The sequence below is a fragment of the Zonotrichia leucophrys genome, chromosome 7 (assembly GCF_028769735.1).
Source record: "Zonotrichia leucophrys gambelii isolate GWCS_2022_RI chromosome 7, RI_Zleu_2.0, whole genome shotgun sequence".
Classification (NCBI taxonomy): Eukaryota; Metazoa; Chordata; class Aves; order Passeriformes; family Passerellidae; genus Zonotrichia; species Zonotrichia leucophrys.
The window spans coordinates 9,469,435-9,483,333 of record NC_088177.1 but is presented as its reverse complement, the minus strand read 5'-3'; the positions used below and the strand labels follow the sequence as shown (position 1 = coordinate 9,483,333).

At 56.5% G+C, this 13,899-nt stretch overlaps 1 protein-coding gene across 1 annotated transcript in view; it reads right to left on the bottom strand.

Annotated features, from left to right (window-relative positions):
* The window catches only part of COL18A1 (collagen type XVIII alpha 1 chain), a 36,358-nt gene extending 23,518 nt beyond the window's left edge, over positions 1-12,840 (bottom strand). The window contains exons 1-2 of the mRNA XM_064718493.1: positions 12,707-12,840; positions 12,215-12,282 (exon numbers count right to left, since the gene is read on the bottom strand). Of these exons, the coding sequence (XP_064574563.1) occupies positions 12,215-12,282; positions 12,707-12,717 (79 nt within the window). The 5' untranslated portion in view covers positions 12,718-12,840. The remainder of the gene's footprint in view (positions 1-12,214; positions 12,283-12,706) is intronic.
* Between the last annotated feature and the right edge of the window lie 1,059 nt (positions 12,841-13,899).

Here is a 13,899-nt window from a genome sequence, read left to right as displayed (position 1 = left end):
AGACTAATTGCTCCCTGGACAGGAGAAGCCTCTGCTCCTCACCCCCCACCAAGGTTCTGGCTCACTTGGGACAGGCAGCTGGTGGAGGGTGTTGGCTGCAGTCTCCCTGAGGGACAAGGAGGAAGTACGTTCCCATTCCCAGGCATTTCTTCCCCAGAGGATACAGGGAGATCAATACACCTGGCACCCCAGATGTAGACAGATTGTAGACATTGTAGGCATTGTAGACAGATTCTGCAGTAGCAGGATGAGGGGAGATGAGGGATGGATGGAGCGTTTGTGATCCAACTTGATGTCATCCCAACCAGAGAATCAGAGGAGGACAAGGCACCCAGGTGGGTACATGTCCCCAGAGTTCAAACAAACCTTTCCAAGCCAATGATGTCCCCTAACCACGCCAGGATTTTAACCCTCCAACGTGACGAAGAAACAAAGCACTGTCAGTGGATAACCCAGCACCAGCTTTGAAGACTACACAACAAAAACTGGGAGTTGCCTATCCCCGGCTGTTTTCCAGGACTTCAGAAGCAAAGAAAACACCAGCACAGCTTAGAAACCCCAATTCACCAAACAAAATACAGAAGAGCTACCAAGCGATGTACCTGAAGCTACAAGGGAGCATCACAGCCTCCATCCCACAGAACAGCATCCAGGGATGCTGGGTGCCAGCTGGTCCTGCAGGAGGCAACTGCCACAGCTCGTGGGTGCTTCATAGAGCCTCACCATGGATTTTCAGGGAGGAAAACCACCTGGCAGGTCATTAACCTCATCCTCAACACAGTGTGCAGCAAACGGAATCCAAGCTCACACGCTTGCTGTGGGGCCAGGTGGCGAGGAACGCTATTTTCTTAGGGAATGGGCAGGAATGGGCAGGAAAATGGGGGAATGGGCAGGAAAAGGTGGATCGGGGAGGGGGTTTGTTTTGGGATTTCAGCTGCAATCTCCAGCTCATCCAACCAGCCTGGCTCTTGTCAGCGCTGCCCTCCTGCAGCGCAGGGGACTTTGTTTGGCTTGGAAGCCCCCAGCTGTGCCGGTAATAAGACTCCGTGTCCGCTCTGCCGTCCTTCCACCTCTCTGCACTCCTCAGACAATAGTTCGCCTGTGCTGCTGACTTTGGCAGCATTTCCAAAGCTTTGGCTCCTTCCAAAGTTTCCCCTGCACCAGGCAGCCAACCTTGGCCATTGTGCTTTTTTGTCACATCCCGTTGCATCCCATCCCGGGCTTTCTGCTCCTTGCGGGGCACTGTGCTCCGTGCTGGAGCTTTTGGGTCCCCAAACTGGGGACATGACACAGAGAGGTGGCTGGCAGGCCCTTTGAGGATGGATGCTGGGGTCATGAACAGCCTGGATAGGGGACAACTGGAAAAGGGAAAGCATCACCCAGGCCTTGAACCCACCCAGCTGCGCACATCCCAACGCCATAGTGAGAAATCAATCAATTGAACGCCTTGAAATCAGGTTGAGCGATGACAACCTGATATCAGCCAAGGCTGAAATCCCTCTTTCCCTGCCATGTCTCCACAGATATTTAAGCATAAAAACTTAGAGCTTTTGAGGAAGTCCAAACAGCCTTGGAGATGGATAGTAAAGGGGTCAAACAGGTGGGTGATCCTTTGCTGCTCCACGCAAGTGCTGGGGAAAGCCAGCAGGAGCTGGATGAGGCCAGAACTCACATCATCCCTTTCCAACCAACAGCCAGAGCCAGTATTTGATTATTCCTTTGAACTATTCCTTCTTTCTACAAGTCATTTGGTTTTAAAGCAAAATACAACGCAATAAGCAGCTTTAATGCACTGAAGTTCACCACCTGTAACAGGACAGTTGCCAAGAACAGGAGGGGTGTAATTTGTGTCCCTGCTTGCATGAAGACAGAGATTCCAGATCAGGTTTGCCCCCTCCTGAGCGCAGGGATTATGCCACAGCCAGGCACCATCCCAGGCTTCAGCATCCCCCACGGGCACAATGCCATGAGCCAAGGGCATCCCTGCAGCACAGCACCACAGAGATGGGTACCCATAAGCTATTTCCTGGGATGATAAGGGGTTAAAAAAAAAAACCCAAACCACACAAAAAAGCTCAGCAGGCATGCCTGAAGGGGAGGATTAGAGAGAATAGGGCCATTTCTCAGCAAAGACTATGGCAAGCTAAATAGAAAAGTAACATTACTCTCAAGACAGGGGCCCTTTCCCTTTACTCCTGCCCTACAATGTCACTATTGTTTTGCTGACAACTGGTAATTATCCCAAGCTGCACACACTGGTATTCCCACCCTTTAACCGGGAGGGATTTTGCAGCCGCCGACCCTCTGACACCAGCAAAAATTCGCATACCAGAGAGTTCAAAGGGGGGGCGGGCTGGGAAGGCCGGGCAGCCTTGCGGGGGATCGTCATTCCCAGGGTCCCGGAGGGCTGGGGCTGGGAAGGCACCTCTGGACATGGGCAAATCCAAGCCCTGCTGGAGCAGGCTCACCTGCCGGGTGCCCAGGTGCTGCTGGAGCATCGTCAGAGAAGGAGAGCTCAGGGCCTGAAGGGGCTCCAGGAGCGCTGCAGAGGGACTGGGGACATGGATGGAGGGACAGGAGCCAGGGAATGGCTCCCAGCGCCAGAGGGCAGGGATGGATGGGAGATTGGGAATGAGGAATTGTTCCCTGTGAGGGCAGTGAGGCCCTGGCACAGCTGGGGCTGCCCCTGGATCCCTGGCAGTGCCCAAGGCCAGGCTGGATGGGGCTTGGAGCAGCCTGGGACAGCGGAAGGTGTCCCTGCCGTGGCAGGGCTGGCACTGGATGAACTTTAGGGTCCCCTTCCAACCCAAACCTGGCATTCTGGGATTTGGGATGGTTTTGTTACTAATGGCCACGCTTTGGGTTCAAGGTGCCCTTAAAGTCAGGGGGTCTTTTCTCATATCACCATCCCAGATGAAAAAATGTTCACAACCCAAGCATCCAAGTCTAAGCAGTGAACCTTTTCTGGAAACAAAAAACAAACAAAAAAACAACAAGAAAAAAAAACCAAAACCAAAAAAAAAGGCCCAAACTCAAAACCAAATTAACCAACCAAACAAAAAACCCAACAAAACCCATATAAAAACAAACCCCCCAAAAAATGCCATGGAAGCAGAGTTTCCCTTCCCTGCTTAAAAGTTCTGGGGAGCTGGGACCCCCAGGATGAGACCTTCAGGCTGCAGCTATCCAACTGCAAAAGGATGGGGATGAGTCAAATCCATAATTTTTCATTTACAGCATGGAGGAGTCATAGTCCTAACATTCCCTGACTAACAGGAGTTCATCTTGGTGCCAGCCCCAACTCAGATAAGGTGATAAAAAAACTCTGGAAAGTGCCTCAAGATGGATTAAAACATTCCCATGGTCAAAATTTAGATATTTTTTCCTGCTTTTGCAGGCTGGTACAGGAGCCAGAAAGCCCAGAAAAAGTGCAAAAAAAGCCCCTTTTTTTTCCTGCCACAGGCTGCAAGCAGCATAGCCAAGGTCAGAGCAAGGCAGAGGACACACACAGCCTCCAAAGGACCCAGCTATGAGCACCAGCTCCTCTGGCATCTACTTAAATATTGCTATTTTATTTTTTTCTGCATTTTAATTACATGATCACAGAAGTTTCTTCCTAATGGGAATGCGGGAAACCAGTTTTTCCTGCAGCAAAGCCAATTCCACAAATACTAGCAGTGACCTGTAAAGTTAAAAAAAAAATCCCCATAAATCTTCCCTTCCTCACAGCAGCAACAGCAGTGTCACTCGCAGGGCTGGGACTTTATTTATTGTTGTTTTAAGCACCCAGGAGAAAAGAAAATGCTTCTAAAACCCCACTTAACCCGCTCCAGCTGCAGGGGAAAAAAAATCCCACGTAGGCAGGAGCTGCGCTCTGGGACTCCGGGCAAGCTGCAGCCTGTCTCCGGAGCACCCAGCTGGGATTTGGGGGAACAAACCCCCCTTCCCCCAGGCCCACAGCCTCAGCAGCTCCTCATTAGCGCGGGGCCGTTTGCAGGGGGCAGAGCCCCACACAGCCTTGCCCTGGGAGCAGCACCGCGCTGGGGAGGATGCTGCAGCCTGCAGGGGCTCCTGGGGCTGCGCTGGGAGCCAGCTCCTGGCCCCTCTCTGCGTAACAGCAAGGATTAAACCAAGACTGTGCTCCCCAAACCCCTTCTGGCTCCTCTGCACCCCGCAGTCAGGGACATCAGAGCTCAGCGGTATGGGGAGAACAGCAAAGCTTGCACGGCTCTGGGGAGAAACCCTGGCTGGCCACTCCACAGGGAAAGAAGGCAGAAGAAAGCCCGGAAAGGGGCCGCTGGGAAAGCAGAGGAAAGGCTGAAAAAGACGGAAATGGAACAATGTTATCAGGCAGCTGTGCCACGGGTGTGGGGGCTGCAGATGCACAGCACCCACTGGGAGCCACCCATCGCAAGTTCGGGCACTGAGCTCCAGCACCAGCTGCACACGGATGGGCAGGGAGGCTCCACCAGCAACACCTGGAGGCAAACGGGGCCCTCAGGTGCTCGAACAGCAGCAGGGAGATAAAATGATTAAACAGCTGAACGAAGGAAATGGGAAGTGGTTTTTCTCCCGACCCAAACAGACACATTTTTACTGGTGTTGCTGCCACCGAGGCTGACCCCGAGGCCAGAGGGATGCCAGGGGTTAAGAGCCACCCCTGCACAGCTGGAACAGAGGGAGGGACGTCCTGGGAGACCCAGGTGCTGGGATACAGGGCATGCAGTGGGAGACCAGAGCACTGAGAGGCAAGGAATGTCCTGGGAGGGAGATCAGAGCACTGGGATCAGGGCATGCACTGGGAGACCCATTTCCACTGTGAGAGTCACATTTACAGTGACACAGGCTGTCCCACTCCAGTGCGGTCCCCAAACCAGGCCTGGTGTCCTTCTTGGGGCAGAAGTGCTTCACCAGCTGCCTGGGGCGGATCAAGCATCCACAAGCCTGCTCTACCACCGGTGTTCTCAATTGCCCTGCCGCTGGGCTGATGTTTGGCGCCAGGAGCCGCTGGCAGAGCCCGGGGCAGGCGCAGGGAGCGGGGCCAGAGCCCAGCCCACCCCTGGGGCTGCCCGGCCATGCGAAGCGACACATCCAGAGCCGGGATGGAGCGGGATGCCGCCAGTGTCCGCCCGCACCGCGGGTTAATCCCGTTGCTAGGACACCCGCGGGGGAAGAAATACAACACTTGTCGGATTAGAGTCTAGACGGGCTGACCTTTCCCTCCGAAACCGGCCGAAAATCAGGCCCCGTTGGCTAAAAAGAGGGATTTTTGTCGCTGTTTAGGTGTTTGGTTTTGTTTCAGATGGGAGCCAAAGAGGGAGGGACATCGCTGTCGCTGAAAGAGTCATTTCAGTACCTGCCGCCGGAGAGAGATGTGCAGGCGACGGCCCGGGGCTCGAAACCTTCTGCCAAGCCCGGGCTTTGCCCAGCAACTCGGCTGACAAAAGAGCCTTTCATGAGAGGGGACGATGTCAACTCTGCAATTAGCGGGGGAAAAGAGAAAAGAGCCGAAGGAAGATTATTACCTCCAGCAGTTGCCTCTGGAGGCCCCTCTCCGGTGGCTTCCTTAACTCTTTCAGCTGAGCCCAAGGAGAAGGTGGGAAAGGAGCCATCGGCCAAGGGCTGGCTGGAGCCAGGCTGGCAGGCCAGCCTTGAAGGGTGTCATGAGGATTGCCATCCCCCTGGCACCCAGAAGGAGCCAGGCCCACAGCCCCATTGCATCCTAGCTCGGAGGGAACTGTCTGATATCTTCTCCATCCAGCCCAGCACCAGGAGAATCCTGGTGGGATTAGACTCGGATCAAGAGCCCAGCCCACTGGGTACCACGCACAGGCATGGGGATGCCAGGACACCCATCCATCTTCATGGCCTGACATCACTGTCTCCCCACCACAGAGACGTGCCCAGAGCAGCTGCAGAAGTAACAACTGGTTACTCAAACCCTGAAGTCTGAGCTACCTGGGATAGTGGAAGGTGCTCCTGCCCATGGCAGGGGGTGGAACAAGATGGGCTTTGAGGTCCCTTCCAAGCCAAACCATTCAAAGAGTCTACAGTAAAAGCCAAAAATCAGAGGCTGCTGTCACACACCTCTCTCTGCCCACAGTGCCACAGGCTGGGACTTTCTCTTGCACCCTGATATCCAGGGGGATTTAGAGCCGCCTGGAGTCATTGCCGGTTTCTACTCCACCTACTCCCACCCGTCAGCACCCCCTGAGCCCCAGCTCCCAGCATGACAGGGCACTTCTCCAGCTTTGGAACCCAGCTGGGGAGATGCTGGCATCATTGATAGGGTCACACAATGTGTCCAGGGGTTCCCTGTCATCCACATGTTCTGGGTCCCCAGGACAAGGCTCCTGGCCCCTCTGGGAAGCATTTTGGTGTCCCAGGGGAAGGAATAAGCTGTACAGATGCCTTTCCATCATGCCACAAGTGAGCACCACCAGTTTATCCGGGGATTATCAAAAAGTTGCTGTTTATCCAAATGTCAACAATCTCCAACTCAGTTAAGTTACAGACTAACAAGGAGGGTGGAAAAGAATAAATTGGTTTGATTACTCTGTCTTCCAGAGGGAAGGCAAGTGGCTAATTTAGGAGTGATGAACTCAGAGGTAGCTTCAAGGACCATTGGGCTCTCAGCAATTTATGCCAGTGGTGACAGTGGGAAGAGCATGGGGACGGTAATGCTGGGTTCCAGGTGCCCCAGCTCCTATTCCCACCCGGGGCTGTTGCAGAAGACTCCCACAACCTGAGGACAGGGTCAGAGGAACAGCCAGACCTTACAGTCCCCAGGGGAGGAGGAAACCAGCAGACTGAGCTTGGGAATAAAATAAAACTACAATAAAATCCACTAATGACCAATTTCCATCTTAGAAGAGGGCTGGGAGACCATGCCAAAAAAAAAAGCAATAAAAATTCCGCAAAAGCAACCCTTTTAAGACACGGGATGTTCCAGAGCAGATGTTGCTTGCTGAGAAAGCGCCAGTGCCGGCGCTGCCGGTCAGAGCCAGGAGCACAGCAAGGCTCTGAAGCCCCGACCCTGGGGCAGCCCTAGCCCATAGCCCAGGGGGTGTCAGTGCCCTGCTCCATTCCAACACTCGCTGGGAGGCCAAAGCCGTCCACCTCTGCACGGTGGAAACCACCCCTTCACCCCCAAAGGGCTGATTAACCATGCTCACACCTCCAGAGTGCGGAAGTTTTTTGCCCTCAAGCCTCTCCCTCTGTCTTTCCCATTGGTCCAAATCCATATTAAGGCAATGCCAGAGCCCCTGGTAGCTGCACAAATTTCCAAACCATTTTCTAACCCCATCTAGCTCCTTGGGCTTCAATGATATCTTTGGCAACAAGATCCCAGGCTAACCAAGCCTGACACTAAAATCACATACACTGCTGCTACCACGTGCCTTCCTCCCCCCACAAAGTCAGGGAGTTATTCCCAATCCCCCGGATTTAAGGGGACTTAGCACCAGCTGAAATCATAGCAGGTTTCCCCTGCACCACTTCCCACCCATCAGCAGGACAGGGGACATCCTCCCGAGGGCAGCAGCACTGCTGCTCCACACGCATGGCCACCCAAAGGATGAGGAATGTGGCTGGAGGACAGCAGAGCCAGGGAGAGCACTCCCACAGCTGGCAGAGAGGAAACTGGGACGTGGGATGACGAGGAGCTTGTCCGTCATGGAGCCTCACAGAGTGGTTTGGGTGGGAAGGAACCCAAAAATCCCACCCCCTGCCATGGCCAGGGACACCTTCCACCAGACCAGGCTGCTCCAAGCCCTGTCCAACCTGGCCATGGACACTTCCAGGAATCCAGGGGCAGCCACAGCTTCTCTTGTCAACCTGCACCAGTGCCACAACACCCTCAAAGGGAAGAATTTCTTCATAACATCCAAGACACTGCCTCCAGGCTTGCACACAGAGCGATTGCAGCATGCTCTTGGAAAGGATTCCTCTCCAATGCTTTCCCAAATGTCATCAGATACAACAGAAGAATCACTAGAGTGTTTTATTAATCCCATACCTCTGGACTGCTGATATACATCAATACTTAATCCCAGATGTCTCCTTCAGCACTTTGAACTCTCTACCGAAATGCCAGAATTAATTATTTTCTTGGTAAACTATCGAGAGTTAGGGAAAAAAGACAGTGCACTTGCTGGGATTGTTATTCCAGGGTTTAGAGTATCATCCCTGACACTTATGACAGGCCACAGTGGCACAGAAGAGACTCGGTGTCCCTGTCACAGAATATGGGGTGGGTTGGAAGGGACACCCAACCTCACCTTGTTCCACCCCTGCCATGGACAGGGACATCTTTCACTCTCCCAGGCAGCTCCAAGCCTATCCAACCCAGCCTAGAACACTTCCAAGGGATCCAGAGGCAGCCGCAGCTGCTCTGAGCACCCTGTGCCAGGGCCTCACTGGGAAGAATTCCTCCCCAATATCCCATCCAACCCTACCCTCTATCAGTGTGAAGACATTTACCCTTGTCCTGTCACTCCAGGCTCATATAAAAAGTCTCTCTCCCTCTTTTTTATCAGAAGGCTCAGCCTTGGATGAGTCCTCGCCCCTGGCCCCGCATGCTCCTGCCTCCTCATAAAGAAGTGGTGACATCCCCCCGAGAGCAAAGCCAGCTTCCCGGCAGCACGTTTTTTTCTGCTCAGGGAGTTTTTAAGCCAGGCGGTGACGCTTGAAGCAGGATTGCAAAATGTTTTCTCCAAGGACTTGGATTTGCTGCTTAACAGCACCCAAGTTTTGTCGCCATAAACACTGGAAGGAGAGGTTGGTCCAGCTGCAAGCCAAAATAAACAGGGAGCAGTGTTACTGAGAGGCTGCTCTTCAGAGAAAAAAATAAAACCCCGCTTCTCCAGAATATGGAAGTGTATGGGCAGGGTTTTCTAGTGGCCACAGGGAAGAGCAGCTCTCCATCCCTCCAGGGACATGCAGCAGTGGGGAGGGAGCTCCCAGGCATTCACGCTGCTGGGCCAGCAGTCACCATATGGAAACCTAAAACCAAGGCAAGAGCTCTGGGAGAATGGTTGCTGTGGATGGACCAAGTTCATGTCCAGAGCTGGGGAAGTAATGGGAGAATTAGGATTAGGGCTTGAAAAGGTTGTATGCTTCAATGGAAGCAAACTCCTGCCAGGGAGCACAGCCACTCTGCAGGAATACTCAGTCTCTATTTAAACCTAATTTCCAGCGCCAAAGCACCATCCAAGCACGGCCACTTCATCCCTGCCGCCCCCTTCTTGGGACAGGCAGGAGGGATGGGATCCGCCTGCCAGGGGGATGGACCAGGAGCTCAGAGGTGCTGCAGGGAGATGCCCGCAGCCTTGTCTCCTTCCAGCTGCTGGCAGCCTGGGCAGCTCCCCCTCCCCAGCAGCTCCCACGGCACAGATAACGTTTTGCAAACAGCAGTCCTGCCAGCTGATAAGGAGCTGAAGAGCCTGAGGAGCTTCTGGAGCACAGCATCCTGCACAGTTCCTCCAGCCCCTGCTGGGAACCTCAGCGGTCAAACGATGCTGCCAGAGCCAAGAGGCGCCAGCCCTGCGTGAGCTAAACCCACGATGCTGGGTGCTGCCCACAGCCAATTCCCTGTCTTTTGAACATTCCTAAAATAATGCTAGGGAAGCTCTGATGCCCCTGTCAAACCCCCCCAGGTGCTGACAGCAGAGCAGTTGTGTCACAGGCTGTAAATCGCTTCGCACAGCAATTCCTTGTCAGGAATCCCAGACAGAAGGACCCACAGCCCCCTGGGGATGGAAATTATCAGGAATGAGCCTCTCAACCTGCAGCTCCAGCACCTGTTGTCCATAACAGCGGGAGGAGGCAGCTTGAATTCCCAGGTACTGCCTGCACCCTCAGCAGCAGCACGGCAGAGAGATGGGGCTGCTTTTGGGGCTCTTCCCAGCCCCAAACTAAAGCACAGAAATTCTGTGTGAGAGAAGATAACAGAATCATGGAAGCACTACAGTTGGAAAAGACCTCTGAGGCCATCAGATCCAACCACTAACCCAGCACAGCCAGTTCCACCATTAAACCATGCCCCAAAGAGCCACATCTACACATTTTTCAAACACTTCCAGGGATGGTGATTCCATCACTTCCCTGGGCAGTCTGTTCCAATGCATGGTTGTTTCTACCACCAGGTTGGGGTGGTCTGGCCAGCAGATCGCCCCTATCCAGAGACCTGGGACAGGACTGCCCCCTGGGAATGGGGATTTTCCCAGTGTCTGACCCAGCCCATGCTTGAGGTCACTCACAGCCCTATCTGTGATTTCCCCCACACTCGCCAGACCAGACGTGTGGCAGCATCCCCACACTATTCCTCATGGCTACGTGCCCTTTCTGAGGAATCCCAGAGATCCAGTGATAAGAGGCCAGCCCAGCTTGGGGCAGCTAAGCCCCCAAATTTGCAAGGCAGGCAGATAAACAGAAAGGTTATCTCCATGCCAGGACAGCCTTTGGAGCAAACATTCCCCAGAAGCCATCACAAAGGCGGGCTGGCAGAACAGGCCCTGCAGTCCTTGGACATTGAACCAAGGGAAGGGGGGGAAGAAAAAAAGAAAAGAAGGAAAAAAAGCCACACCAACCCACTGAATTCCTTTAAAACCCGATCTGCAGGCTGCCTTTGGGAGACGGCCAAGTCAGCTGGGTGAGACGGGCGCCTCCTGCCAGTGGTGACCAGCGCCAGCCACGTTCCCCAAACACTCAACCCCCCTGCACGCCCTGGGGAACCTCCTGGGGGCCCCAGCACGGCTGCCCAAAGCTGGAGGATGCACCGGCAGCTCAGCAGAGGCTCCTGGCTGGCCCTGAGTGCCCAAGGATGCTGATGCAGAGGATGGGAAGGGCATGGATAACTCTGAGTACCCACTATTAGAGCAGTGCCCAGCCCTCCAGCTCAGCTTGGCTGCACTGGACAGTCTCCAGGGACCTAAAATAGCCAATTCAGGATTTCACATGGGAAAGATGTTCCCAACTCTGCAGATCTCCAAGGGGAGCTTTGTTCCCGTGGCCCCTGGGGAGGCACCCATGCCACTGAAAGCAGCATCATAAATGCAGCCCGGGGCACTTGGAGAGCTTCTCCCAGTGTTCCCAGACGTGCTCTGGGAGTGCTGGGCATCCCCACTGCCCAGCCAGCCTCCTTCCCTCCACAGCTGACCCCACTGCCCACAGAGCAGTGCCAGAGCTGTTCCTAGATGACACAAAGCCTTGCCCCAGTGAATAATCCACCAATTTCATGGCTGACTTCCAGTTCACCTGCACCTGAGGATGCCACTAACAGAAACGTTGTGCCCAGCCTGGGACAACAGAAAGGGACACGAGTGATGCTTCACACCATGCTGGCACAAGCCCAAAGACCAGACCACTAGCCCAGAGAAAATCCACCGTATCCTTGTTTTTGGATCGTCACTTGCAGCTCAGCTGCTTTGGCAGTTGGGGTTCCCGGGATCCAGGCGGGGGCTCCCTGTGTCAGCCGTGGCTGTTCCCGCCTCCGGGCACTGGGCACACATCCAGAGACGGGCTGCGAGGGGAGGAGGGCTTTCATCCCGCCTGGCAGCCGGCAGGAAGCTGCCCTGTCGGGGAGGTAAAGTTCACCAGAAACACAGGCAGTAGGAGAACCGGCTCGTGGGGAAAAAAGGGCTGGAGAGCTGAGTCAGCACTGAATTCCCCTTTCCCGGCGCGCCAGTACCTTGAGAATTGGGATGTTACAGGGAGCCCCGAAGGCAGGGGAAAAGCCCAGAAGCGTGTGGGAGGTGTTGCATCCCCAGGGCATAGGCTCGAGGCTCCCGACCACTCACAACACTTCCAAGGACATGCAGCTACAGGGAGGAATTGTGGAGAAAAGCTAACACATGGAGCATGGCCACTTTGGGGCAACTCCATCCTGCCTGTGCCACAGCCAGCATGGGCCTCTCCTCCCAGGGAACTGCAGTCAAGGATTTCCCCAGCATCCCTGGCCGCTGATGGGATGGAGCACACGGGACCCCCCGGGCTCGGGAGCCACAAGGGACGTGGCCATTGAAGGAATCAGCCCCAGCTTCGGGAAGCACGACTGGGCACAGCATTTGCTCGAGGGGAGACTCCAGCCCCCATTCCTGCTGGGGAGAGCCTCCCAAGCGATGGGGGGCGTCAGGACACGGAGGAGGTATGGGACCCCGAGCAGGGCGGCAGGCGCTCCCCTCCCCAGCATCCCGCAGCATCCCATGCACGTTACCCGGCTCCGGGGAAGCAGCGGGGACCAGCAGGACAAAGAGCCCGAGCAGCAGCCGCGGCGGGGGGCACCTGCGGGGAGGGAAGGGGACAGAGAGGTCACTCACCTTCCTGCGGGGTGCGAGGCGCCCCCCAGCCCCCAGCCCCAGCCTGCGGTCACAGCCGGGACCCCCAGCCCCGGCGGCCTCAGGGCTCCCGTACCCCCCGGCCGCCCGTGTGTCGGGGCACCGGCTTCCCGCGCTACCCCTGCCCCCGGCGGCTTCCCGGGTCTGGTGCCGGCCTTCCCCGGTGTCCCCGCGGTACCGCTGCCCCTGGGCTCCCGCCACGCTCACACCGAGGTCCGCCCGCCCTCCAGGATCCCGGTGTCTCCCTCCCCGGCGGCTCCCGATTCCCGGGCCTCCTCTGCACGGCGGCTCCGTGCTTTCCGCACTACCTGTGCCCTCCCCATCCCCGGCGGTTCCACGGGCCCGCTGCCCCCCGCAGCCCCGGCGCTCACCCCGTGCGCATGGTGCCCGCTCGGCGCCGGCAGCGCGGCTCGGCTCGGCTCGGAGCGGCGGGATCGGCACGGCCCGGGGGGCGGGGAGGGGAGGGGCGGCAGGGCCGGCCCGCCCCGGGCTGGTGAGCCGAGGCCGGGGCTCTGCCCGCCCCCAGCCCCCGGGGCCGGGACTCTCACAGCCGGAGTCTCCGGCAGGGGCCGGGGACAGTCCCCGGGGATGGATGAGTGGGAGAGGCACAGCTCTTCTCGCCGAGGAGCATCCCTGCCGGGGAACATCCCTCCTCGAGGAGCATCCCGCCTCTGCCCGGGGCGCGGAGAGCACCCTCTGCCCCAAAGGGCACCCACTGCCCGCAGGACCTGCCCGGGCACCTCCTCCACCAAGCCCTGGGCTTCGGCCTGCAGGTCAGGTCTGGTCTTGAAGGAGGGAGTGAATCAGCGAGCTGAGATCATTGCCTCTCCCAGCATTTATCCGAGCCCCGGGGCACGGGGCAGGGCTGGGCGCTCTCGGCACGGCACCGCCGTTCTCCCTTCCTGGCCCTTTGCTCACCCTCACTGCGTGCAGGGGCTCGGCAGCTCCACGGTCCTGCCTCCTTCATGGTGCCGTGAGCCCGGCCCGGCCCGGCCCGGCAGGTTGTGGAGCCGGGAGGTTCCCGGACACCCTCCCGGGGCAGCTCTGGCTGCGGGCTGCGATGCCAGAGCCACGGCGGCAGCGCCCCGCACCTCACCCTGCCCGCGGCGGGAAAGGAGTTAAAACCTGAGGCTGCTGCCGCTTTCACTCCTCCCCGTACCCCCGCTTTCATCTTCCTCCAGCCCCAGGATTATCCCAGCGGGATAATCCCCACAAAACCTGCTGCCACACCTTGCTTTTTCTTCCGTAGCATTTTAGTGCCCCGCGGCAGCAAAAAGCTTCTGAAATCCAAGTCCTGGAAGGTTCGAGGGGATGTAGAAGTGATTCACTAATGATGGCAGAGGCGTGTTTAGTCTAAGGCAGGGTTTGGATCTAGCAGGATAAACCATGACATCCAGCTGCTCGGCTCTGCGCTCGCACAGGGGCACGCTAGCGCTTTCCGAATTTTGGCCATGTCTTTCAACGGCATCAAAGGCAGGCAGCCCCTCAGCACAACCCCGGTCTGGGGGCCATGAACACACACCGAAGCTGCCTCTTGTTTGGCTGCAGAATGTTTTCACGTGGT